This window comes from Jatropha curcas, chromosome 7 (genome assembly GCF_041381405.1).
Source record: "Jatropha curcas cultivar XTBG-Jc1 chromosome 7, XTBG_Jcur_1.0, whole genome shotgun sequence".
NCBI lineage: Eukaryota > Viridiplantae > Streptophyta > Magnoliopsida > Malpighiales > Euphorbiaceae > Jatropha > Jatropha curcas.
The window spans coordinates 18,222,910-18,247,244 of NC_143157.1; the positions used below are offsets into that span (position 1 = coordinate 18,222,910).

At 30.6% G+C, this 24,335-nt stretch overlaps 1 protein-coding gene and 1 long non-coding RNA gene across 4 annotated transcripts; both read right to left on the bottom strand.

The window, feature by feature from the left end:
* Positions 1 to 12,062: 12,062 nt before the first annotated feature.
* Positions 12,063 to 13,877, bottom strand: LOC119370505 (uncharacterized). Of its 3 annotated transcripts, XR_005178012.2 has the most exons (4): positions 13,717 to 13,863; positions 13,362 to 13,442; positions 12,902 to 13,266; positions 12,063 to 12,803 (listed from the first exon to the last, which is right to left on the bottom strand). It is a non-coding gene; the product is annotated as an uncharacterized LOC119370505 (long non-coding RNA). The 3 variants fall into 3 exon arrangements; XR_005178011.2 differs by lacking the exon at positions 13,362 to 13,442 and having other exon boundaries at positions 13,717 to 13,875; XR_016321835.1 differs by lacking the exon at positions 12,063 to 12,803 and having other exon boundaries at positions 12,822 to 13,266; positions 13,717 to 13,877.
* A 4,206-nt stretch (positions 13,878 to 18,083) lies between these two features.
* On the bottom strand, positions 18,084 to 23,293 carry LOC105635933 (uncharacterized). The gene is made up of 7 exons (XM_089724048.1): positions 23,157 to 23,293; positions 22,235 to 22,608; positions 21,275 to 21,502; positions 20,772 to 21,126; positions 20,571 to 20,698; positions 20,281 to 20,416; positions 18,084 to 18,691 (listed from the first exon to the last, which is right to left on the bottom strand). The coding sequence occupies exons 2-7, from the start codon at positions 22,576 to 22,578 to the stop codon at positions 18,452 to 18,454; spliced, it is 1,431 nt and encodes a 476-aa protein (XP_089580174.1). The 5' UTR covers positions 22,579 to 22,608; positions 23,157 to 23,293; the 3' UTR covers positions 18,084 to 18,451.
* Positions 23,294 to 24,335: the final 1,042 nt, after the last annotated feature.

The window sequence follows — 24,335 nt, forward strand, 5'->3', positions numbered from 1 at the left end:
TTTCTTAAAGTTTTGAATTAAAGAAATAGTTTTCGAACTTTGATTAAGCAAAAGATGTAGTAATAACATATGTAAACTAAATGAGTTAATCCTTATTATAAGTCAATCAAATTTCAATTATTTTTAGTTTTCGTAAGCTATGTATTTAATCCTTACCAATATATTTTGCTTCATAGAATATGTGTTTTGGTTAGATTGATGGAAAAGCCTTTTGACATTACCATTGTGTATTTTCAACTTTAGTGGAACATGGTTTTCATGGACAAATATGTAATAAAATTTAAATTTTCAAATAAAATTAAATAATCTTGAGAAAAATATGTATTATTATTATTATTATTATTATTATTATTATTATGCATGTTACTGCTAAACTCGGTTTTATTGAACGACTTTCTAAAGATTTCAGTAGCTGACTGATGATAGAAATTGGAGGTTATAGTAGTAGACTTAATTTTCCTGTGAGTTTTAATCAAGTGACAATAGATGTAATAGATGGTTGAACGAATACATTTTGAGTGTGATGGAACCTTGTTTGCTAGTTTAAGGGGTTTGAGTTATAATGAAACCTTTTATTCATTCATTCTTGGATGTCAATCAAATGATAATTTGTTTGTTAAATATTCTTACATGCTTTCTTTTCTAGTTGCATTCCTATCTCTTGCTCATTTCTAAAATTCGAGGACGAATTTTTATAAGGGGGGGAGATTGAAACGACCCGAAAATTTAATTTCGTAGAATTTTCATTTAAAAACTAAATTTTTTATTTCAACCAATGAAATTATACCAGCTAGTATTTTATTATTGCTAAACTGGACCCGTAAACCAATTCGATTTTTCGAATACCAAGCGAAAAACTCGAAAACCAAGCAAATTGAGCCAAATCATTAAATTAGACCAAACCGGTTCGAATCGAACCAGAATGGTCTAGAAGCCCAGGATTTTTTTTCTTTCTTTTCCTTTTTTTTCTTTCTTTTTCTTTTTTTCTTTTTTTTCTTTTCCCTTCTTCTTCCTTGCGCCAGCGCGAGGCGCGCAACACCCCTCTCCCTCCCCTTTTTGCTTTTCTTTTTTTTCCGGTCACCTGAAGCCGCCGCCGTTCCCATCGCCTCCCGCCGCCGTTCCCATGCCGCTCTTTTTCTCTCTCACCTTTGTTGTTTCAGGCTAGCGCAGCAAATTAAGGAGCTGCGAGATGCGGTCTTAGGCGATCGGGACAGTCGACTCGCCGATTTTCTTTGCTATTTCCGGCGAAACCAGTCAAGGGCTGGCTGGTTACACCTTCTAACACCTTTGGCGACTCCATCGGCTACCGTTTTCCTCAACTCCGGCAGGGGGCAAATGTAGATAGCTGGAGCTGTTTCCGGTCATCCTAACCGGAAAGTTTATTTTTCCGACGCTAATTGTTTAACTAGGTAATTAATTTCTAATCATTTATAATATGTTTATAGATCCTTCAAATTTTATTTAAGGGGTATTATGAATTAAATAATATGGCTATAGGAACTTACATTTCTCGCTCCTGCCTGCGTTTTGCTCAGGAATTATATAAGCATAGCTACTTAGGAATTATTATTTGAGTTTCTTGATGAAGTTGAGTGGGTTATTATGGTTAACAGTTTTGGTCTAGGAATGAGAAATCTAGCTATTATCTATACATGTTAACTTAGAATTTTTAAGAGACATTGCTAGCTATAATATAATGTATAAATGTAGTATAATTCCTAAGTATAAGCATAGCATCAAATTTTACAACAATTATATTACTAATACTTGAGCTAAGGACAGTTAGTACTCGATAATATTATTCTTGCTAGATAAACAAATTGATCATGGATTTGCTTTAATTAAAATGGAAATGGTAGACGTATGCCAAATGGAGGAAAATGAAGCTTTAATTGAACTATAAACTGAAGTCTTACCTATATGAATCAATTATTTAGTTTACAGCAGGTTTTGGCGAAAGAAGTTAGAAACTTTAGATGGCAGCGACGATTTCAGCTTTTCCCTTGAGTTTTTACTTTGATATGAATTATATGTTGTTGTTAAGTTTAAATTTTGATGGGAAATGAGTTAGTTTGTTTACTGTATATAAGTTTAAGTCAAGTGGAAGCTATTTCTCTTGGTGGGCAGCAGCTATTTCAGGTAACGGGTGCCCTTTTAGATATACTAACGTAGAAATATACATATATATATATATTGAATTTTTATTTAGGTTAGCATTGATTTTTAGTGGCTAGTTTAGATTTTAACTTATCGACGCAAGTTTTATTTATAAAGTGTACATTTAATTGATAATTAGTTAGAGGACAATTAATAAAATCATTGGAACATGTTGGAGGTTATTATAATTTGTAGATTTATTTAGTGAATGTTGACATACTTGTACTGAAAGGAGGATGGGACTTAAATTGTTGATTGCCCGACGGATGGGCTATGTGCATTGATTGATATGTATATGATAATATTGTGATATTTGAGCAGGTAGATAGTCCAATTTTTAGGGGAGGTGCTGCCGAAATTTCGGTAGAACCTAGACTAGTTTTAATAAATAACATAATAAATAAGTTTATTTAGATAATTTCTATAATATGATGCAAAATAAATATAGTGCATTAATTACTTTATCATTATTCTTATTATGTAATTATGTATTTATTTTCATTATCATTGTTTATTATTATTATTATTATTATTATTATTATTATTAGTGTTTATTTTATCGTTATTGTTTATTGATAGTATTATTTATTTAATTATTTAATTGCATTTGAGAATGAATGTTTAATTGTGCCTTTCATTATGATGTTCAACTGATCAATATGTTTGCATTTAATTGCAATGTTTGATTAATTGTGTTGTGATATTGCCGTGCTTTGCTTGTGTGGAATTGGGATGAAGTGGGTCACCTTGGGTTTGTGAGGGCGGTTGGACCGTCGGCCGGGTAAATGGGAGATCGGCGCCCCCGTGTGTACCTATTGTTGTGATTTGGATGATATGGAAAACCACAGGTTGGCTTCTTTATTTGGGCGCACCTGATAATCTAGATTTGATCGCAGCCCGCAGGGTGGCCTCCTGTTGTGAGCGCCTGATGATCTAGATTTGATGGAGACGACCGGGTTGCCTCCTGTTGGTATGGAAAAGAAAAGAGAGAATGAAAAAAAAAAAACAATGAGAGGGCTGGTCAAGTGAGGATTAGACCGGTCGGCCAGTATGGGGGATCGGCTCCCTGGTGCACACGTTATGAGAGGATGAGCCATGTGGGAGGACGGCTCATCGGGGGTTTCGGTGACGCCACAGACCAATTTCCACGTGATGTGATTATATGAAGATGTTTATGATTGTGAGTGCTGGTGATATGCCATTTGAGTGACTGGCTGCGTGAGCATATAACTAGTCGGATGACTAGATTGATATGTTTACACATTTGTGTGACTGCGTGTGTTGTGCAATAATTATTACTCCTTAGAAAACTCACTTGTCTTGTTTGAATTTTTCAGGAAGTAAGTTTCTCTTTAATACGGTTTAAGCTATATTTCTTCGCCACAGGGCTATTAAGAAGTTTTCCTAGTTCCATAATTATTTTACTATGTAATTATATGTATAAAAAGCTATGTATACAAAATAGTTAGTGACTCCGCAGTTGTAGAATTTGTGTACAATTAGTCGTGTATTAACATAGACGATATAATTATGTGAGCCCATATTAAGATGTGATGTATTGTTAATTAGGGCCGAACTGTGGAATTTTGTAGAAGATAAATTTGAGCCGAGATGTAATAAAATCTTGAGATTTATTTATTTAGTAATATGGGCTGAATACTTGAAATTTATATTGGAATAGTAAATTTTAGTGTTTCAGGCTTACTACGGGCCTCGGGGGCCTTAAGCTTACCTGGGCCCTAGTGCCGGTCCGGCCCATGGAATCGGGTCGTGACACCATTATCCCCCACAAAATTTAAAAGATTCCATACGAAACCTCCGGCAACCGACACCATATAAATCTCATGTAAATCAAAATAAGGTCTCATAAAGTGAAAGGCGCCCTAAGAAGGAAATACTCAAACCATTCACGCAGAAATCAAGGATGTAAAAGAAAATTACATTAGCAAAGAAAGAAAGTGCAAAAATAAACAAAGTGTTCATTTACAAGAAAAAAACGGTTACAAAGAACCTATTCTATAATAGGGGGTCTTCAGGCAGCCCAATGGATTCCTAATAGAGGACCATCTCATCAGCTTCCCGAATATCTCTCCACGTAACTGAATAGAGGAATATTAGGCGAGTTCCTAGGGATAATGCCCAGATTCCTTGCTATCATAGTCGCATACTTTTCTCTAACTTCCAACATATATATAAAGAGATAAGTTATCTATGAAAAGGGATAATGACACTTTGCAATACATTAATACAAAATCACTAAGAATTTCTCACTCAGATTAGTGTCATATTCTATTGTTATCACTTACCATGCCAGATGTGATGTCCTCATGCATTATATCAATATGATATGCTAACTTTATAGCCAAAATAAACTATAGTTGATTGGTTGATTAACTATATAATTCACATATAACTCCCCATATGCTGACTTTTGGAAAACTAGATAATGTTAAGCAGGGTGAAGTCAAATAGTAGTTGGCTAAAAGATTTTATGGAGATATTGGATTATATATGGTCCAGGAAATGCATCTCTTATTCAGAAATATCACACTTGGTTTGCTTAGATGAAAGGTTTTCCAATTGCTGCTTCCTTTTCCCTTAATATAATGTACTGCATGTTATATCCAATATTTGAACAAGAGACCATATGACCTCTTTGCCCGTTGGATTGAAATTAACAAAACCTCAAAGTGTTAATGTCGTTCCCCACTCCTTAATCAAATATCTTGCAATATGCATATAAAAGTAATTAATTTTCTCTCTCTTAAATGGGGTCCATTATTAAACTCGATTGAACACTTTGAAGATTCAAGAAATGAATAAGCGTAATCTACTAAAATTATCACACATGAGGAGGACAACAAGCCAAGAACTTATAAGCATTCCAAGAATCTAGTTAACTTGAATCTAACTGGGAATCAATGAATATGACAAATATTAACGATATGTAGTAAAGAGAATTAAATATAAGCAATCAAAGAAACTAATTAACTCGAATTGTAAGAAACATAAAGAAAAATTCTTCAACAGCCAAATAAAACTAAACATATAAAATCTTTAAACAGAAAATCTAGCTAATTCGGTAAAAGATTTAGAAATGGGGTTTCATGCAAAACAAAAGAAAAATGAATTCGGTTTCTCTCATTTCAAATTCATTGTGAAAAGAAGAAAAAACAATAATCTCTACCCTAGAATGTTATTTTTAAGTTTCTTATAGGAAAAAAAAAATACAAATTAAAAAGAGAACTAAAAGCAAGTAGAAAGGAAAATTACCTGGAAGAGGAAGTACGATGTAGAAGCCGTAAATATAAAAGAAGAAAATGAAGTTGGCAAGAATTTTTTTGTGAATGAACGACACTAAGGAAAAGGGTAAAATAGGAATAGTATAAGAAGGAGTTGGTTACACTAGTATAACACTGTTCTATGAACAGTGAATTTGGTTTTCATTTTTTAGTATATACGAGCACATAACCCCGGTGCGATGTGTCGATTAATTATAAATGTAATTTTATAAGTTGTGTCATGATATAATAGAATTTGGCATTTGATAATAAGAGTTTGTGTATGATACTTCATATTTATTGATTTCATACATAATAATTTTACTTATAGACAACACTATAAATATTATATTGACATTATCATGTACATGTAATTATATAATAAACCATAATAGTATCTATGTAGTTTGATAATGCTATGTGTCAAAATATTTGTTATCACACAAATACATATATTTATCAACCAAATAAGGTTGAAAATTCATATATGTTCGTTTTTGTCTTAGTTGGCACAACTTTCATATAAATTTTTCAACAATACAATTTATTGTCAACCTATAATAATTTTAAAATATTTTTAAAAATAAAAATAACAATTAATAAAATTATTAATGAAATTAAGTTGATCTTTAATTTATTGTTTAATAATCACCAAAGATAATTTATATTCATAATTAATTGAAAAATAAATACATGAACAATAAAAAAACTTTAGTTTTTTTTACATTTATATTAAGTAAAATTTAATATTTTATCCATTTATAAAGTTTTTTAATGTGAATATATGCAAAATAAGAGTTTTTCAATATCAATCTATTACATATTAATATTTCTCAAATGAAAATCAGCAATTTATATAAATAAAATTAAAATTAATTTTTATTTATTTATTTATTTTTGAAATTTTAATTTGAGTCAATTAAGACAAAAAAAAAGTCAAAAAATATAAATTTATATAGATATTATTCTTGAGTTTAAATATGATATCAAATATTATTATTTTATTGATTAGACTAATAAAATAATAAATAAACATTATTTTAAATCTATTATTAGTAGAGTTTTATATAAATTTATAATATTAATCTTTAATTTGTTTGAAAAAATTATTATCGATATTTAATAATTAATATTTGATAGATAATTGTTTATTATAAATGCAATATTTAATATTAACAGTAATATGTATATATGTAAATTACCAAAATTTTCATATTCTAATGATTTCTACGCTGATGGGAGAAAATATATAGCATTTATTGATTAATTGGATTAAAAAAATGAAAAAGTATGAAAAACAAATCAAATTAATAGAAAAAGTTAGTCATTAATAATTTTTTGTATATAACTCAATGGTACATCAATTTTATATATTATAAAATTAACTATTCAAATTATTTATAATTATGTTTTTTAAAAAATACAATGAAAAACTGATATTAAGTTTTGCTTATATAAATTTTAAAAAATAATTTATAAAATTTTAAATGAATAATTATTTAAGTTACGGCAAGAATGCAATTAATGAATAATAAAAGAGTTAAGTGAAAAAATAATATTGGGCAGAAATCTAATTAAATAATTATAAAAGGATGAAGTGGGTAAAATGCTATTATGGCAAGAATGTAATTAGAGAATAATAAAAAGGATTAAAAAAATATTATAGGATAAAAATATAATTAATGAAAAATAAAAGGGTAAAGTGGGAACAATGATTTTTCCCCCCTTAGATAATAATAATAACATATATAATAATATTTGAAAATTTTAATTCCATACTTTTTCGGTTTTATCCCTATCACATTATTTCATTCTTCTATTTATTTTTTTGTTAATTGCTAGTGAAATATTGATATTATTCCTAATGAATCTAAGTACTAATTACATTACAAAAGTGTCTAAAACAGTATATTACTATTTATTTTCTCAATTGTTTTCAAATATACTAGTCAGTATTTCTTATTTTTAAAATTTAATTATATACTCAATTAATTTTATTTTTGTTATACTATTTAATAATTCTGAGTTCTGACAAATAAGGAATCTTACAAAAGTATTAAATGGTATAAGGAACATCAAACTGAAAAACTATATATATATATATATATATATAATATTTGGAAGAGAAAAACTATATAATTACTAGTAAATTCTAATAAAAAAAAAGATTCCAATTAATGTATTTAAGAATAACTAGAGAACTACATAGTAATAGATTCTATATTTTATGAGTAAAATAGCATCACATTGAATGAGATGATAACTTTGTATTGTATTAAATTTTTTTTAGTATATAATTAGAAGAAGGTTGAACTCTCTCGAGCCACGAAGGGTAAATATTTTTTGTCCTTCAAGTAAAGTATGCTTTTTAAGAATTTAATTTGTGTTATCACCTTTACAGGAATTGAGGTTGTTTACCACTCAAACCAACGTATTTTATTAGTATTATATTGTTTAAATTTGTTATATTAAAATTTTTTTCTTTGTTTTAGACATTTATTTACTTATAATGGGTTGAACAAGCTTTTTATTGGTAGTATTATGTTTATCATTTTACGAAGTGGAAATGTTCTAATGCTTGGTGAGAGTTTCTATATGGAGGAATGATATTGTACATAGAAGACTAAGTGGAGAAGAGATGAGGCAATTATTGAATATGAGGTGAAATATGATTGCTTAACCTTAAATTAGGGCAGTAATCACTGCATTGATCGCGGCATTATCCACACTTTCTTTTGTCTTCAACCTCTCAATAGCAAAAAGGTGGGTTCGCAGTCTATTTGTGACGTAGGTTTATTTCGGATGTAGTATAGAAAATAAGGAATCAATTCAACCATTTTTGACATATTAAACTAATTAAAATTATAAAATTTTGACATATTTTTCTGTTTAATAATAATAATAATAATAATATTTTATCTCCCTGTTACACATTACTATCTACTTTACATACTAAAATTTTATTTATATTCAATTAACTTTTTATTTCATTATTTTAGAAAACATAATAGTTGTTTTATAATGCTGCTATGGTTATGTTCAGTTGTTTACAAATTACAAGCTCTCAAACGAAGCTTATAGAGATAAATTTTGTTTATAAAAAAATAATTGAAGTTCAATTTTTATGTTCAAGTTTGACTTGTTTTCATTAAGAAACAAGTTTTTATGGAATTGAACTTAAGCGAATTATTTTAAATTAGCTAAACACTTAACAAATCTAGACATCTATGTAAAGTTATGTCAAGGAAAAGTTTTTCATCTCTATGTGGAGCCCTCTCTATTGAATATTATGTCTCTCTTTTTTTTTTTTTTTAATTTTTCCTGATATATTTAAACATGCAATATTTAATAATAACATAAATTAGCTTTAATAACCATCTTTTTATGGTTTTTTTTTCAAGTTTTCTAATATATTTAAAAATGCAAAGTATCAATAACTAAAAAAGTTCCTGAGTTGGTGTTCCTCATGGAAACAAAGCCGGATATGTCTAAAATGCAAAAACTCAGTGGAAAGTGTTGATTTGCTGATTATGCTATAGTGCCCTAATGTGGTCATCTAGAATCAGGTAATCATTTTGTTTTGAACACGTGGCTATAGGAGCCGTCTTGTGCTGATACTGTAAAAGAAGCATGGGAGGGTTAGTCCTTTGCTAATCAAGGCTACCAAAGTATTAAGAATTTACTTCACTTAAATTTATGTTTTTAGTAGTTTCAAAAGATAAATGAAGAATTTTTTAGGTAAATTTAAAGCTTAGGTTTCAAAACTAGAGCTTAATGTCTTAATTGTTACAAGTGCTAGTTTACCTATAATCAGCCTACCTTATGCTAGTTGTAAACAAGCAACAAAGAATTCTAATAAAGAAATTCCATTCTACTCTTGGGTTTTCTATCAATTGTATTTCTTTCTATTTTTCTAATAAGTGGTATAAGAGTTTCTATCAATTGTAATCATTTCGAGCATGTAAACCAATATTACTTTTTATTAAATCATATCATATCGTATAAACATCACATAGGCATTTATACTACTTATAAGCAACATATGAATCTAAATTTCTCATAAGCATGCCATATAACTTCATTTAATACATAATTACATATGCATAAGCTACAAGAGAATTGAGTTATGTTATTTTAATCTCTTTTTTTATATAAATTGATTTTTGGTTATATTGAATCCCTTTGTGCTATATGCATTTTCATGTTTCTTGAGTTTTCTTGGAATTCTTCAACAAAAATTGTACTATTTTAGTAAATAATTTCAAAATTATTTTGGTAAATAATTTTACAAAACACATTATTTTGATCATACACCCACCAAAATATACAAGAGAATGTTTAACTTTTTTTTTTTTTTTTTCTCCCAAGAAATGGAGATATAGACATATAGTAGTGGACCTACTCCCTTTTCTTTCCTTTCAAAGTAAACATCATTAGACACAGTTGTTGCTGAGTTGCTTTGCTGGATAATAGGTAGCTAGAATTAGGATGTTGGCATTATTGCTAGCTAAAAAGACTATCCTCAAAAGATAATCAAAAGCTGTTGGGTTGTTATCATTTCAAAAAGTGAATTGACTCCAAGCTGGGTACCTAAAACCGGAATTTCTGATTAAATTCCATTGGTTTATTAATTATTTCAGTATTTCTGATTATTATTGAATTATTTGTTGCTTTGACATTATTCAGTGCCTACGAATTTCTTTTTTTTTTTTTTAAACTATCAGTATATGGGCCTTATTACTAAGAGCTGCTTAATCCGGCTTGATGTTTACTCACAGTTAATACTCTTCGCTCTTTTCTACTGATGTATTTAGTGGGGATTGAATCTGAAAGCTCTTTTCACATGTCCAGCCTGGGTTGTCAACTCAACCACAACTCGTAAATTTTAAAGTTTTATTTATACCAACTAGAATTTACTTCAAGGCTTTTTTGCCATTTGTCATGCTAACTTATTGGAGCAGGTAAACCTAACTGATTATGTATGTACTTTTTTTTCAAATTTCTTTTAGGAAAATTTTTGTGATTATGTATTTAAGAAAAGTTTACATATCACATGATTTATATGAAATAATGACATGATTTCACATAAAAAATAATATGAATATTAAAATTCTTGAAAATATTTAACCATGATAAATAATTTTTTTTAATAAAAGTTTATAAATGATCTTAATTAAAATCATATATTAAAATATTTATAGATTTGAGCTATACAAATTGAAATATGCATTGATTTTAATTAAGATTATTATTGGTGTTTCACATGTTATGCGATTTATAAAATTGGTAATGATATAATTAAAAATTTCCATTAATTTTTAGTTAATACTAAGTCTGTATTAACTAAATACATTTTTGAGATTATAAATATGGTTTTTAAATAATTTTTGGATTCTTTTTTAAATACCACATATAAAATTCAACTTAAATGACTAGAATTATATGTATTATAAAGTAATTTTAGTATAATAATCATGCTACGAGTCATATTTTAATTAATTATTATAATATGTACAAAAATTATTTCGAGCATCACAAAAATTTTAAAACAGTATTTATATGATTAATCTTTTTCAGGAAAATATATGTTCTATATTTTATTTTAGAGGAAAAAAATTCACATAATATATTTTCTGTGTTAATTGTTTATTAAAAAGATACTTTATATTAGTTGTTGAATAGTTTGAATTGGTATACTTTAATTTGAATCAACAAAACAAGATTTTAATTTAGTTTTTCTTAAATTTTAATCTCGGTTTTATATTAACGAGAAAAATGAAAAATTTTTAAACATTCTAAGAACTTATCTTTTACCGATCACTTTTATAGCACAAATTATTCAACCGCTGACCGTAACATTCTAAATGCAAATTTAGTTACTGATCTTTAATATGTAAATTATAATTGATAAAAGCAGCCAATTAACCAAACAGTATGCTCAAAAGGTAGCAAAAAGTTACAGAATTTTGAATCAACTTTTGCTCATTTGTAGCCTCTGCTGGTCATAATTTCAGAAAGCAAATTGAGAGCCACAAGGATTAAAGTTTGTATGCCCATCCCCCATGGCCATGCGTCCTTCTTTTCAGGGTCATATTATGTGGCCAGCTTTGAAGCACAACTCAACACGTCATTTCTACTTTGAAAATGGGTTGATTTGAAATTACGAGCTTTCTGTTCCTATCATATTAAATTATGGTATCCTAGATGTACCCTTTTTTTTTATACGAATACTTATTGAAAACAGGAAACAGATATATAATCACCACAAAAAATTAGGGATTTTGATAAAAATAACATTCTTCAAAAATACTATTTTCAAATCTATGACAAATCATTTGGTGGAAGTGCAAATTTGGAATGTGACTATTAGTGGGCAAAAGTTATACGAGAGAATAGTGTTACGTTAAAAATTTATATGTTAATTAATGATTTCAATAAAAGAAATATTTATTTACTCAGTATTTTTTTATCAAAACACAACGCATATATTATCTGGTGATTTTGGTTTATAAATATTTTAAGTTAAATAATAAAAACATAAATTTCCTTACACAGTTGCAAATTTTCAAAAGTAATAAAGTGCTTCAAGTTGAACTAGTAATTTTTTTTATGTTAAATGCCTTAATAACTAATCCATGAAAAATTAAGCATATTAATGTCTACTCACTATCCTCCTGTACCACGTCTTGGAGACCTCCTATCCTCTTGTACCACATCTTGGAGACATCTTATTACAATGGGGGTGTCCGCTTACTGCATCTTCTCTAATGCCTTAATATTCTTCTCTATGTTCAATGTTTGTATCAACACTCATGCGAGCAGCTTGAACCATATTTACAAATGGTGGTTGTAGACTGAAAAAATGTTAGATGAATTTGTTGATCGAGTTCCATTATTATCTCAAAGAAATCATTAAATGAGTGTCTAGCAAGAGATATAGATTCATCATGTGTGCCGAAAGACACTGCAGAAGTATTGAAGTAAGTACTGTATATTGAAATGACGTTGCCATCATCTAAGTATAATGAGTGTTCGATGGGATTTCTAATGTTGCAGATGGTACACTCAAGTTGGATACAGAAGATGATGTGTCGGGGAAGGAACTTGAGGTATATTGTCTGTTGGCAGAGCTTCAATTGAAATATGTCCATATGTCATTTTACATCTTCTTCGTCTTTGTAGTTCTTTTGGTATTTGAACACGTTTAAACTCTATAGATGGAGGGGCAAATTGAAGCATAGAATGAGTTTTGGTACGAATTTTGTCGTTCATTGCACCGAATAAACTAAATAATTTTCAATGGAATGATGAAGTTCTACGTGTTCGTGATCTTGAACTGGAATATATATGTTGGAGTCCATCTGCCTATATTAAAGAAAAATATTATGGAAATAAGAGCCAAATTTATTATTTAATTAGATTAAGAAATTATAAGATAAGATAAAAATATATAGGCTAATTACCACAGCTCCAACTTTAGCACCTCGAAATGAAATCCAACGTTTGAGTGAGCGCCTAAAGGTGCTTGGAATAGACAAGATAAAACCGTATAAGAGAGACGGTTGTTCTACACTTGAATGAATGATTGAAATTTGTACTACCAATCAATATCAGTGTAATCCCGTAAGTCAATTGAATGTAGCGTTCATCCTGGTATGTTGCCAGAGGTATATGTTGGTCCATCCCAAATTATTGGAGGCAAGGATCAGGTTGATGTCATTCTATAATGCGGAAGCAAATCAATAATATTAATGAGTTTCAAGTACGTCTTCCAGATAAACAAAATTGAGGAAGTAATCCTTCAACCTCTATATGGCTGCCAAGACATCTATAAACAAGCAATAATTTAACAGTAAATTAGTTAATATAAATTTGACTATTCACCCTCTAATTAAATAGCATGTAATAGACAAATTATAGTACCTCTTTAGGTCGTTGTTTATCTAATTAGAATCGCAGCCACTTTGCATCATTGTAGTAGATGCATTTAATGATGTTTTTCATCTAACAAAATTCATTTGACAAAATAACTTAGTATATTTTTAAACTCATTTTTTGATGCAGTGTCGAAGAATAATATATTTTGACTAAGATGCAAATATTAGCTCTCCATGCAAAAAAAAAAAAAAAAAAAAAAAAAAAAAAAAAAAAAAAAAAAAACTAATCTACAAAAAAAAATAAATAAATAACAAGGCATTATTTACTTCAAATTATAATAAATATTTATGTCTATAAATCAAATTAAAAAATTTACTTAAACTTAAAAAAAAATATTTACCTTTACTAACACCTTCTATTTTATGATGTTCCTTCCCTCTTTCTGTGAAATGTGTTTCAAGTATTTTGTGTTTGAATGAGCGCCTGGGTAATTGATAACATAAGTGCAAGTGAGTGTTTTGGTAGTGTGAAGTATTTTCCTCTTTAATAAAAGAAGGTGAGTAGAGTGAGTGATGAATGAAGTGTTGACGTAGCACAGTAGGCTAGGTAACTAAAGAAATCAATTTTCTGCACTACATTTCAATCAATCATGCACAAATCTCGTATTTTGTCATGGCTTGTCCAAGTAAAGCTTATATATCTAACACCAATATATTAACTACCAGTGTTAATGTAAATGGATTGCACCAAAACTACTAGATGATATATATATTTTAGTGAAAAAATATTTTGAGTAAATAAATATTTTTTTTATTAAAACTATTAGTTAACCTGGTGGACTCTTAATAAAATATTATTTTCTTGTGTACTTTTGCTGACTAGTGGTTACATCTCATATTTGCATTTTCACCAAATGAATTATGTGTCTTACTAAAAAGACCAATTGACAATTTAAAATTCTTACTTTGTATCGGAACCATCAGTTGAATTGGCGGTCTCGTTACAAAATAAAAATTACTTCTACAATTACTTTTTGTTGACTACTTGTCAGTACGAGTTACTTTTTCTATTGCACTGAAAGTGTTAATTGAGTTGGTGGTTTTAGTACAACACTTTCTCCACGGTAGGACAAACATAAAATTAGTAAATAGTTTTGATTTGATATTAGATTTGGAAATAATTTTTTTGAACAATTATTTGTTCAAAATCCTATCTTGTCTTTTGGTACAAAATCTTATCTTTTGGGATTTTGACAAAAATAATGTTTTTAAAAAAACTATTTACAAATCTAATGTTAAGTGAAAATTATTTATCAATCTAATATTTGTTCTGCCATGAAGAGAGGATGTTGTACTAAAATCACCAACTCAATTGGCGATTTCAGTGCAATTGAAAAAGTAACTCGTAATGATAATCAGTCAGTAAAAAGTAATTAAAGGAATAAACAATAATTTTTATTTTGTATTGAAACCACCAATACAATATAAAAATTATTGTTCTCCTCTAATTTGTGGTTTCAATACAAACTAAAAATCTTAAATTGTCAAATAAACTTTTTAATAAGACACGCAGTTCATTTGGTTGTTTAGTACAAATGTGAGATGTAACCACTGTTCAACAAAAAGTATACGAGAGAATAGTGTTTTGTTAAGAGTCCACCAGATTAATTAATAGTTTCAGTAAAATATTTGTTTTCTCAAATTATTTTTTACTAAAATACGTATATCATCTGATAGTTTTGGTGTATAAATATTTCAAGTTAATTAATAAAAACATAAGATTCCTTACACAAAAAGTAATAAAAAGCTTCGAGTTGAATTTATATTATGTTTAAAATGTCTTAATAACTAATATATGAAAAATTAGTCATATTAATGCCTATCCACATATCCTCCTATACCACATCTTGGAGGCCTCCTAATATAAGGTTGATTTTGACATATTACATCTTCTTTAATACTTTGATATTCTACTCCATGCTTAATATTTATGTCGACTGGGTTTCTATTTTAGGGTCAAGGTTAAAAAAAAAGGACTGACCTGTACTATGAACTAAAAATATAAGTAAGTATGCAACTAATAACCAGCCTAGCGCTTTGTAGTATCTTGATTCAAAGAAATTGTCAAGACATGATATATTAGCCATATACTCATGCGAGAGCTTGAACCATATTTACAGATGGTTGTAGTGGACTAGAAAAGGCCATTGACAATTTAAATTTTTTATTTTGTATTTAAACCATAATTGAATTGGTGGTTTCAATATAAAATAAAAATTATTGTTTATTCCTTTAGTTACTTTTTACTAACTGCTTTCTATTGCATTGAAACTGTCAATTGATTTGATAATTTTAATGTAACGTTCTAACGTTCTCCCTTCATGATAAGAGAAACATTATATTGGTAAATAGTTTCTATTTGCCATTAGATTTGCAAATAGTTTTTCAAGATCATTATTTTTGTCAAAATCCCCCCAAATTAGATTCCAAAAACTAAGAAATTATTTGCCATCTCAATTTCTTTTCCATTCTTGATTTGGATTTTCTTTCATGGCACCTAAGAATAACCGGCCTCCACTTGATAAAATTTTCAAGGCAAGAAGCGCTACAAGATTAGCACCGAACAAGTCTCTTTAGAAGTCGAGATATTAATAAACCAGAAAGGAAGTAATAACTTTTAATTTATCTCTCTACTTGGTTCTGGTACATGATAGGGCTCAATCTCTATTTCCTCCGCTTCTTGAGAGCATAGGATGATGGAGAAAAAGATTGTTGGTGGTAATTATTGTTCTTGAATTTTAATTTGGAGAGGATGAGATGTAGATTGGTGTGCGTGTGCATGTGTGCAAGAGAGAGAGAGAGAGATAGAGATAAAGTGCAGAGGGTCGATTGGTGGTGAAGATAAGAGGGAGAAAGGAGCTTCAGAGCTGACATGGATTATGAATTGTCAATCTATTGTATGCACATCAACTTTCTTGTATCGTTCATCACCAAAAATTGGTCCGACGAGTTTTATGTTAAAAAATTAAAATTGATTGAACATTATTATAATGAAGTTTTGGGACGATAACATGAGGAACGACTAGTGAAAATAAGCATGTTAAAGATAAAACAATCCAATTTTATATATAAAATCAAACCCAATTATCTTTTCAATCCTAATACAACTCAGAAAATAATAATAATAATAATACGTAAGAAAACAAATTATAAAAAGAGAAGTTGCAAAAAAAAAAAAAAAAGCCTCTGAACTATATCACTTGTTGTAAAATTATTCCAAAATGATCTTTATATTCATAAAACTTTCGTTTAAAAACTTAGATATATCAATACCCTAATTTTAAAATCAGACCATGAAAAAGACTAAAATGATATTTAACATAGTACTAACAGTTTGACTTTGTGTTAGTTTACCACGAGAGTCAAAACTCATTGTTTTACTTCACCTATAATTCTTTCCAAGCTACAATCATAACTATAGTTAAGGGCAGTGTTGTCTAGGGGTGAGCAAAATTACCGATCAAATCGAATCGAAAATTGAATCGGCTCATTTCGATTTGATTCGTCAGATGCCCAAGAGAGGTTCGGTTAGTTCGTTCGTTCGGTTCAATTCGGTTACACAAAAATTCAGCGGTTGGATTTAGAACCGAACCAAAATGGTATAAACTGACAAAAATAGACCGAATCAACTGATTCGGTTCGGTTGGTTTAGTTCATATGCAAACTTCGGTCCGGTTTATTGTAAAGAAATTTCGATTTATATTTTGTGGTTTCGATTCGGTTCGTTTTAAACTGAACCGACCGTTTGCTCAGCCCTAGTGTTGTCTATACAAAAAATTTCCCCAAATGCCCTTCGCTGGAACTGTTAATAGTGGAGAGGGGGTTTCAGTCCAGGTAGACTTAAAATTGTCTCGCACTGGCCTTGCCCTCAGCAAAGGCTTGTCCTTTCATCCTCTAACTATAATGAGTTTGCTATTTTTTATTTTATATTGTTTTTATTTGATTCAAATTGAATTTTGATTTGCTTTAGTTATTTTAGATTTTGGACTTGAAATTGCAAAAGAGGTGTAAATTTCCCGCTAATAACACATAATGATTTTAATATGTTTGTTCTTAATTTTTTTTATATGATAACTAAGACTTCATAGGAGGCAGATGAGTTTATAATTGAGCTTCCTAAGTCTTCAAATAGAAAAGAAATCCCTCAATCCAACAAAGTTTGTAGTGTTGCTGGAAGACTTGCCGGTCGAGAGCGACAAAGAGAACGAGAGCAATTTCACAATCTAGGCAAAGCAAAACTGTGAGGTTTGGCTTCTTTGAATTAAGCTAACCCAAGATCAAGCTATAGTTTCCATATTAAATATCATTTAGGTCTTTTTCATGGTTTGATTATATAACCAGGTTGTCAATTAGTGGCGGAGCTAATTTGATTTTTAATGGAATCAATTAAATTAAAAAATCTAAAATTTTTTCACTTAATAAATACTTTTTTTAATTTTTTTATCAATTTAATCCTATTTTTATAAATATTTTTAAAATTTTAAATGTCACCCCCAGTGTCAATATATCTAAATTTTCAAGTGAGAAGCCCCTGTATAAAGTTCATCAAGTGCTTTCGCAGTGATTCTTATAATTCAGAGTACTTTGTGGTTTAATAAGCCCATCAGCAAAGATAGAGGGCTGAAATACGCATCAAAGGAACAAATACCATAAAAATAAAAATAAAAATAAAAAAATAAAAAAAAGAGAAAAAGGCAGACCTCCAATATTTCATATTGTACTAAACGAAACCTTCATAACCGTAGAGCGAAGTGCACAAATTCCAATAAAATTACAGATCAATAGGACCCAGAAATTTTCATCTGATTTCAAAGTTCTCAACTGGGAAACATTAGAAAATCAAATACCGCAAGGTCACCGCATATCCATTGATACAAGAGAGTCAGTATTGCAAGAAATAAAGGAAGCGGGGAAGAGAGGCAATGCATATCTGTACTTCAGCTTCTAATGAACTATGCTAAAATCTAACTTATACCTTTGGCGTCAAATGGACCTACATACATCCCTCAGCTCGCCAAAATTGCTGGGGAGCTCACCGGCACCACCATCCATCATCTCTCTAAACAAGATGTAAGCTTAGAAGCCAAAGAAGCCAAGTTCACTGGCTCTCTCTTTCTCAAAGGTTTCAAAGTACTGATAAATTATTGTGACCGCAAGGAGAATCCCTGTCCCTGAACCAATTGCCCCCATGAAATCTGCCAACACTGTCAAAGCACCAATGCAGATCCCTCCAAAAGCTGCAGCTGTGGGTATGTATCGGTTCAACTCTTTCTGTAAGTTGGACTCTCGGTGACCAGGCATAACCATTTGTTGTTCCTGCAATAGGAGGCATGTTAAATAAAATCATGAAATTGGCACCTTCCATTGACAGTGCAGATGCAAAATTTGGTTCGTGATCCTGTATGCATTCATTATAGTTTAAAAATCAAACTAAACTAATTTCATATTCATGTGAAAATAACACAACATCAATGAGCTTATTATGAAGCAATAGCCAGGAAGCATGAAGGAAATATTTTAAAGCATGTAATATCAATAACAATACGTTCAGCAAACAACATCAGTGAGCTTATTATGAAGCAATAGCCAGGAAACATGAAGGAAATATTTTAAAGCATGTAATATCAATAACAATACATTCAGCAAACAAGTGGTAAAGTGCAGTGGCAAACCATTCTAAGGGGTGGCAACATTCAAAACAATACAAACCCAATACAAAATCAGTGGATTTAGGTTTGAGCTTAATGTGTGTTCTTACTATGTGAACTTAATATTGACACAAAAATAATTGTGTCATGTCCCAGGTTGATTCCTTGATCTGCTAATGACAAGCTTAACAAAAACCTAAGTGAAATCACACATAGGTTGAGAATGAAAAGAAGGGATGCTGTCTCATCCACAAAAAGTGAAAGTTATCACTCTCTTCAAAATTAAATGAAAACTCACTGAAAGATCAAAATGTTCCTTTAACCCATGGCTTGTTTGGTAATTTCAAACCATAATCTTGGCGCCTGTTTGATAATAGACTCCCAAGTAATATTTTAAATTTTTTTTCTGATTCATATCGAATTCTCAAAAATTAAAACATATTAAACTGTAATGTCAGGCCTACCCATTTAATAATTGATCCATTTTCATGTTTGGTTTGTATCATGATTGACTAATCTGCCATGACTGTGTTGACCTAAACTGTGTTATACTTGTGTCTCAAACACAACTGGCAGACACATACTGCCACCCTTTCCTATTTTGGCCAATAATAATACACAATCTATATCATATCTGCGCAGGTAGCCAACCTCCTAACTTTTCCAAATACAAAGGTACGGAAGCTCGAAGTTCAATTTAGTAAAGGAAAAAAAAAAGGGAAAAGTCAAAGTGTAGTTCTCCATTCCTAGAAGGGAAAGGAAAAAAACTCATGCAATTAGGGAGAACACATGGATTTTAAACAGCAAAAATGTGAGTTTTCAACATATCTGATATCCGTATAGGGTACAGAACAACTCAATTGAACCCAGTACAGGGTCAACGACTTGGGCTTATTGAATTTCTTTTACCTCATTGCCTGCCATATCTCACAGGGCATTCTGCACTGCATACTGAAATGCGAGGCATGAAACTAGATTCTCATAGACCTATTATTAAAACATCAGAGTATGTCTTCCCTGATTGCCAAAGATAATACAGAAAATAACTTTTTTTTCTCACAAACTAAAAGAAAAATATGTCCAATCTCCTTAAAAGTACAAAATAAAAGAGGAAAGCAGGTGCAAACTAAACTATGGAAAATTCATATAACACATTAGTAATCTTAAAAAGATGAAATAAATGAAGATTTCTCAGTTAAAACAAAAGAAATTTGTTCAAGATAATATCTAAAATATGAGAATTCCAAGGTCACCTACCTTCAGCTGCTTGGCCACATCTTTCGCAGATGACCCAGAAACTTCAATCCAAGTTTTCGAGAAGAGTGCACATGCTGACAACATGAACACCAGATAGAAAAGTGCATGGAAAGGATTTGCTGCCATATCAGCAAGGCTGCAGAAGAACATCGAACATTGCCAGCATTAGCAAAGATGGAAAAGAAGCTAACATGAGGGGACAAATTTTGCTTTTGTTTGGGGGGGGGGGGGGGGGGGGGGGGAGCAAGTCAGGGAAGGAAAAGGAGGACGGTTCTGAAAACTATAATCACCTTGATGGTGCAGTTATGTAATATGCAAGGCCACCGACAGGGACTGACTGACCGTTTGAGTATTCAGATTCCTTCCATTTACCCAAAAGATTCACAAGGAAATTCCCACTGTATCTCCGGTATAACAACTGTAACATACAAAATTATTAGATATAAATGGCAAACAAACTTCAACTTGTGTATAAAATCATATTAATCTACCTGGGAGATAAAGTAGAGGTTAGAAACAAGAGCAGACTGTAAAATAATTGGCATGTTGGAGGTGTAGAATAGCTTGATTGGATATGAACCCTGCTGTCCACGAGCATTCTTTGATCTCACAGGTAAAACCACACGGAACCCTTGGAAATATATCACAATTAGGAAGATCAATACTGTTGCAAGCAGATTTGTAACATTTGGAAGATTCTGCCGGTAAAATGCTTCGCGAAGGGCACGGACTTTGTCTGGACGAGTAATCAGAAGATGGAACAAGGCAATAACAGCACCTTCAAATTCTGCACCTCTTCCGCTGTTAATGGTGGTTGGACTAAATGCTTTCCAGATGATATTTTCACTGAAATGTGAGGAGAGCTCTTGTTAAGATACAATTTTGAAGAAAATATTAGTACTTATCAACTCCACAAAAAGAAACTAGCTTTTAGGCAATCAACCTAGAGAACGAAGTTTTACCAGCAGATCTAAAATCAGGAAGTGGAGCTTACCAGATATTGGTTGCTATGAAAAGTGAGATTCCAGAGCCCAGTCCGTAACCTTTCTGGAGAAGCTCGTCCAAACAGATCACAATAATCCCAGCAAAACAGAGCTGAATGATAATTAGAATGGCATTTCCTACTCCAAGTTGGCTGACACTACCATACATCCCTGAGAGAACATATGCCACTGCTTCACCAACAGCTATCAGGATGCCCAATAATTTCTGAGCACCGTTTCTGGGAGGGGGAGAAAAATCAATCAAGGGAATATAACTAGCACAAGCTAGACAAGCAATTTGCAGTTTATCCCAAAAAAAAAAAAAAAAAGGATAGAGCTGGCGATTATTAAAAGCATCAGTTAAGGCACAAATCACTAAAGATCAGAGAGCTAGCGCTTGAAGCACCATAATAAAATATGATAAAACCATCCAGAAAGGGCAACATTCCTGAAATGTAATAATCAAGCCAAACAGTAAATCTCAATAATTTTAGCGCTGAAAATACAATAATCAAATCAACTGTCATATGAAAGTGAAGTTTAAGCATCATTTAGCTTTTATCACGTCTATGCTTTATATGATTGTCATAAAAAAAACAATAACTTTAGTCAATTCAGATAGAGAATGCTAATATTTTTTTATATGGAGTTGAATACTATTATGCTAGTATTTAATTTTTCTTCAATTTTTTTTCAACTTGACCTCTCTCACGAGCACAACCTCTAACAGGCTCCCTTTTTTTTCAACCTCAGGCTCGTCCTTGTTGTGCCTTGCCCCTCTGACAACTAATACCTTAGACCACCCACTCCGGGTCCCATGAAAGTGATGAAAATATATAGCACAATAGACAAAAGCAAACACAAAAAAAAATAATAATAATAATAACACTAATTTGCAGTTAAAATAGTACTTGAGCTAATGCTATTTGGGTTGGCAGTCTACTAAAATTTAAAAACAAAAATATACTTACAAGAGGGCACGGTCTTCACGCACATTATTGTCCACCTCAATAATCTTTGACCCAGCAAGCAGTTGCATTACTAGCCCAGAAGTTACAATTGGAGTGATACCAAGCTCCATAACAGTCCCACGGTTTGAAGCAAGAATAACACGCATCCAATAGAAAGGATCCGCACCAGTTGTCGAATGAATCCCATACAATGGGAGTTGACTGCATACCAGGAAAATGAAAAGGGAGATCACAGTATATATGACCTTCTCACGGAAGGGAACTTTTCGGTCAGCTGTCTGAACTTCGGGAAGAAATGATAGAAACGGCCTGACAAGATGAAGAACCCTAAATCCACCTCCCATCTTATTTACTCCTAACTAAGCCAATTCCACCTGCAACACCCGTTCATTAAAAAAATAAATAAAAGCATATAAAACTGTGATCAAGCTATAAAACAAACATGCATGCTTAATTACGTGTTTAAGCGTTAATAAAGTAGAATATAGCCATCTTTGACATGCCAAAAAAACCCAGATCCATGATAATTGAGAAGTAAGACTAGCAAGATCTAATTCATATGGCTGAGAGACAATTTTCCAATGTAACTAAAACCCTAGAATAGTAGATTGCAGCCAAACAAACAAAGATGAACATGATTTTGATTGTTCCAGCTAAAACTAATTTACGCAAACATGTCGATCTGGCAATAAATCCATCAAATAACTCAATAAATCTGTTTGAATGCCAAGAAATTGAAAAGAAAAATAAATTTCACATACAGATCTCATAGAACAGGAAATGATCCTATATTTATCAAACTAAATCATAAAAAAGAAAATCAATCCAGTAATGAAGCAACCACAGAGTAATCATTAAATTCGATTCACATGTTAAAACCAGAAATGGAAGAAGAACAATTTGCTAGGAGCAAAGAACTGACCGTTAAGGAAACGAGGACGAAGAAGAGATACCAGGAGAAAAAAATATCCGTGCAGAGACGAAACTGTAATGATAATTTGAAGCAAGAGGGACATTTTATGATTAGGGCACTTGTAGTGGACACGAATTCAAGGCCAATAAGTTTAAAACACGTGTCAGCATTTGAGTGACGTGGACATAAATACGGAGCGGCGGCACGTTTGACCAGAGTTTTATCCCGTGAGAATAATTGGCGCGTATGAACGACTCCTGATACGCTAATCAGTTATGAAGTGAAAAATGTCCAAGGTCAATTTTCCATCAATTTATAAAATTATATTTATTAAATATTTTAATAAATTTATAAAATTAAATCGGTTAAATATTTATTAGGTAGTTAAAAAAATATAAAATTATTATTTAAAAAATAATGCTAGCCTCAGATCAAGTAAATATTTTGTACATAAATACTCAAAACACCAAAAAATTATTATTGCTAATATGAAAAGAAGTACAACATTACCAAAATTCATAGTTTTAAGATCATAATAAGCTTTTTATAAAGTTTGGAATATCAAGGGTCCTTTCATAAAGAAAAGGGTAAGTTTATGCATTTGGTTGTTTGCCTATAAAAAAGATATATTAAATGATGATGATGATATACAAAATTTCAATAAAAACATTTTAGAAAATCTTATTATTCCCTTTCGTTTATACATTTATATATGTCATACATAGATAAATTTCATGGACCTTATATCTGAGCTTGGGTTAAGTTAACCCAAGATCAATTAGATCCCAAAATGGCAATGTTTTAACTTAGCCAAAAACCTCTTATTTATGTGTCTCTCTCTCACATCCTCTTTCAAGACTCTTATTTTTGTCAATCTCTCCTCTCCCTTCAAGCACAATGATCTCTAATCTTTCTCATCTTTTTTCGAGTTTGCTCGTTTCTATTCAACAATTCTCTTTAATGTATATAATATGAATCATAGATCTCTCCTCTGAGTGATTAGTTTGTGTTTTCCTTTAAGGTTTGGTTATAATTTTTGTGACAAGTAGTCTTCATATGTTTAAATATATAGGATTTTAATCTACGCATGAGTTTGATGGATAGCATTCATCGTACAATTCTTCATGAGTTTCAAATAGAAGTAAACATATGATAAAGATTTTATTCAATACAATAGTAAACATATAA

Bases quoted from the DNA above. Each gene is read 5' to 3' on its own strand.
- LOC105635933 (XM_089724048.1), bottom strand. From the start codon at position 22,578: ATGGGAGGTGGATTTAGGGTTCTTCATCTTGTCAGGCCGTTTCTATCA. The intron at 20,699-20,771 runs GTAGATTAATAT...TGTATGTTACAG, and splicing joins ACCTCTACTTTATCTCCCAG to TTGTTATACCGGAGATACAG. The intron at 20,417-20,570 runs GTGATTATAGTT...GTTCTTCTGCAG, and splicing joins TACATAACTGCACCATCAAG to CCTTGCTGATATGGCAGCAA.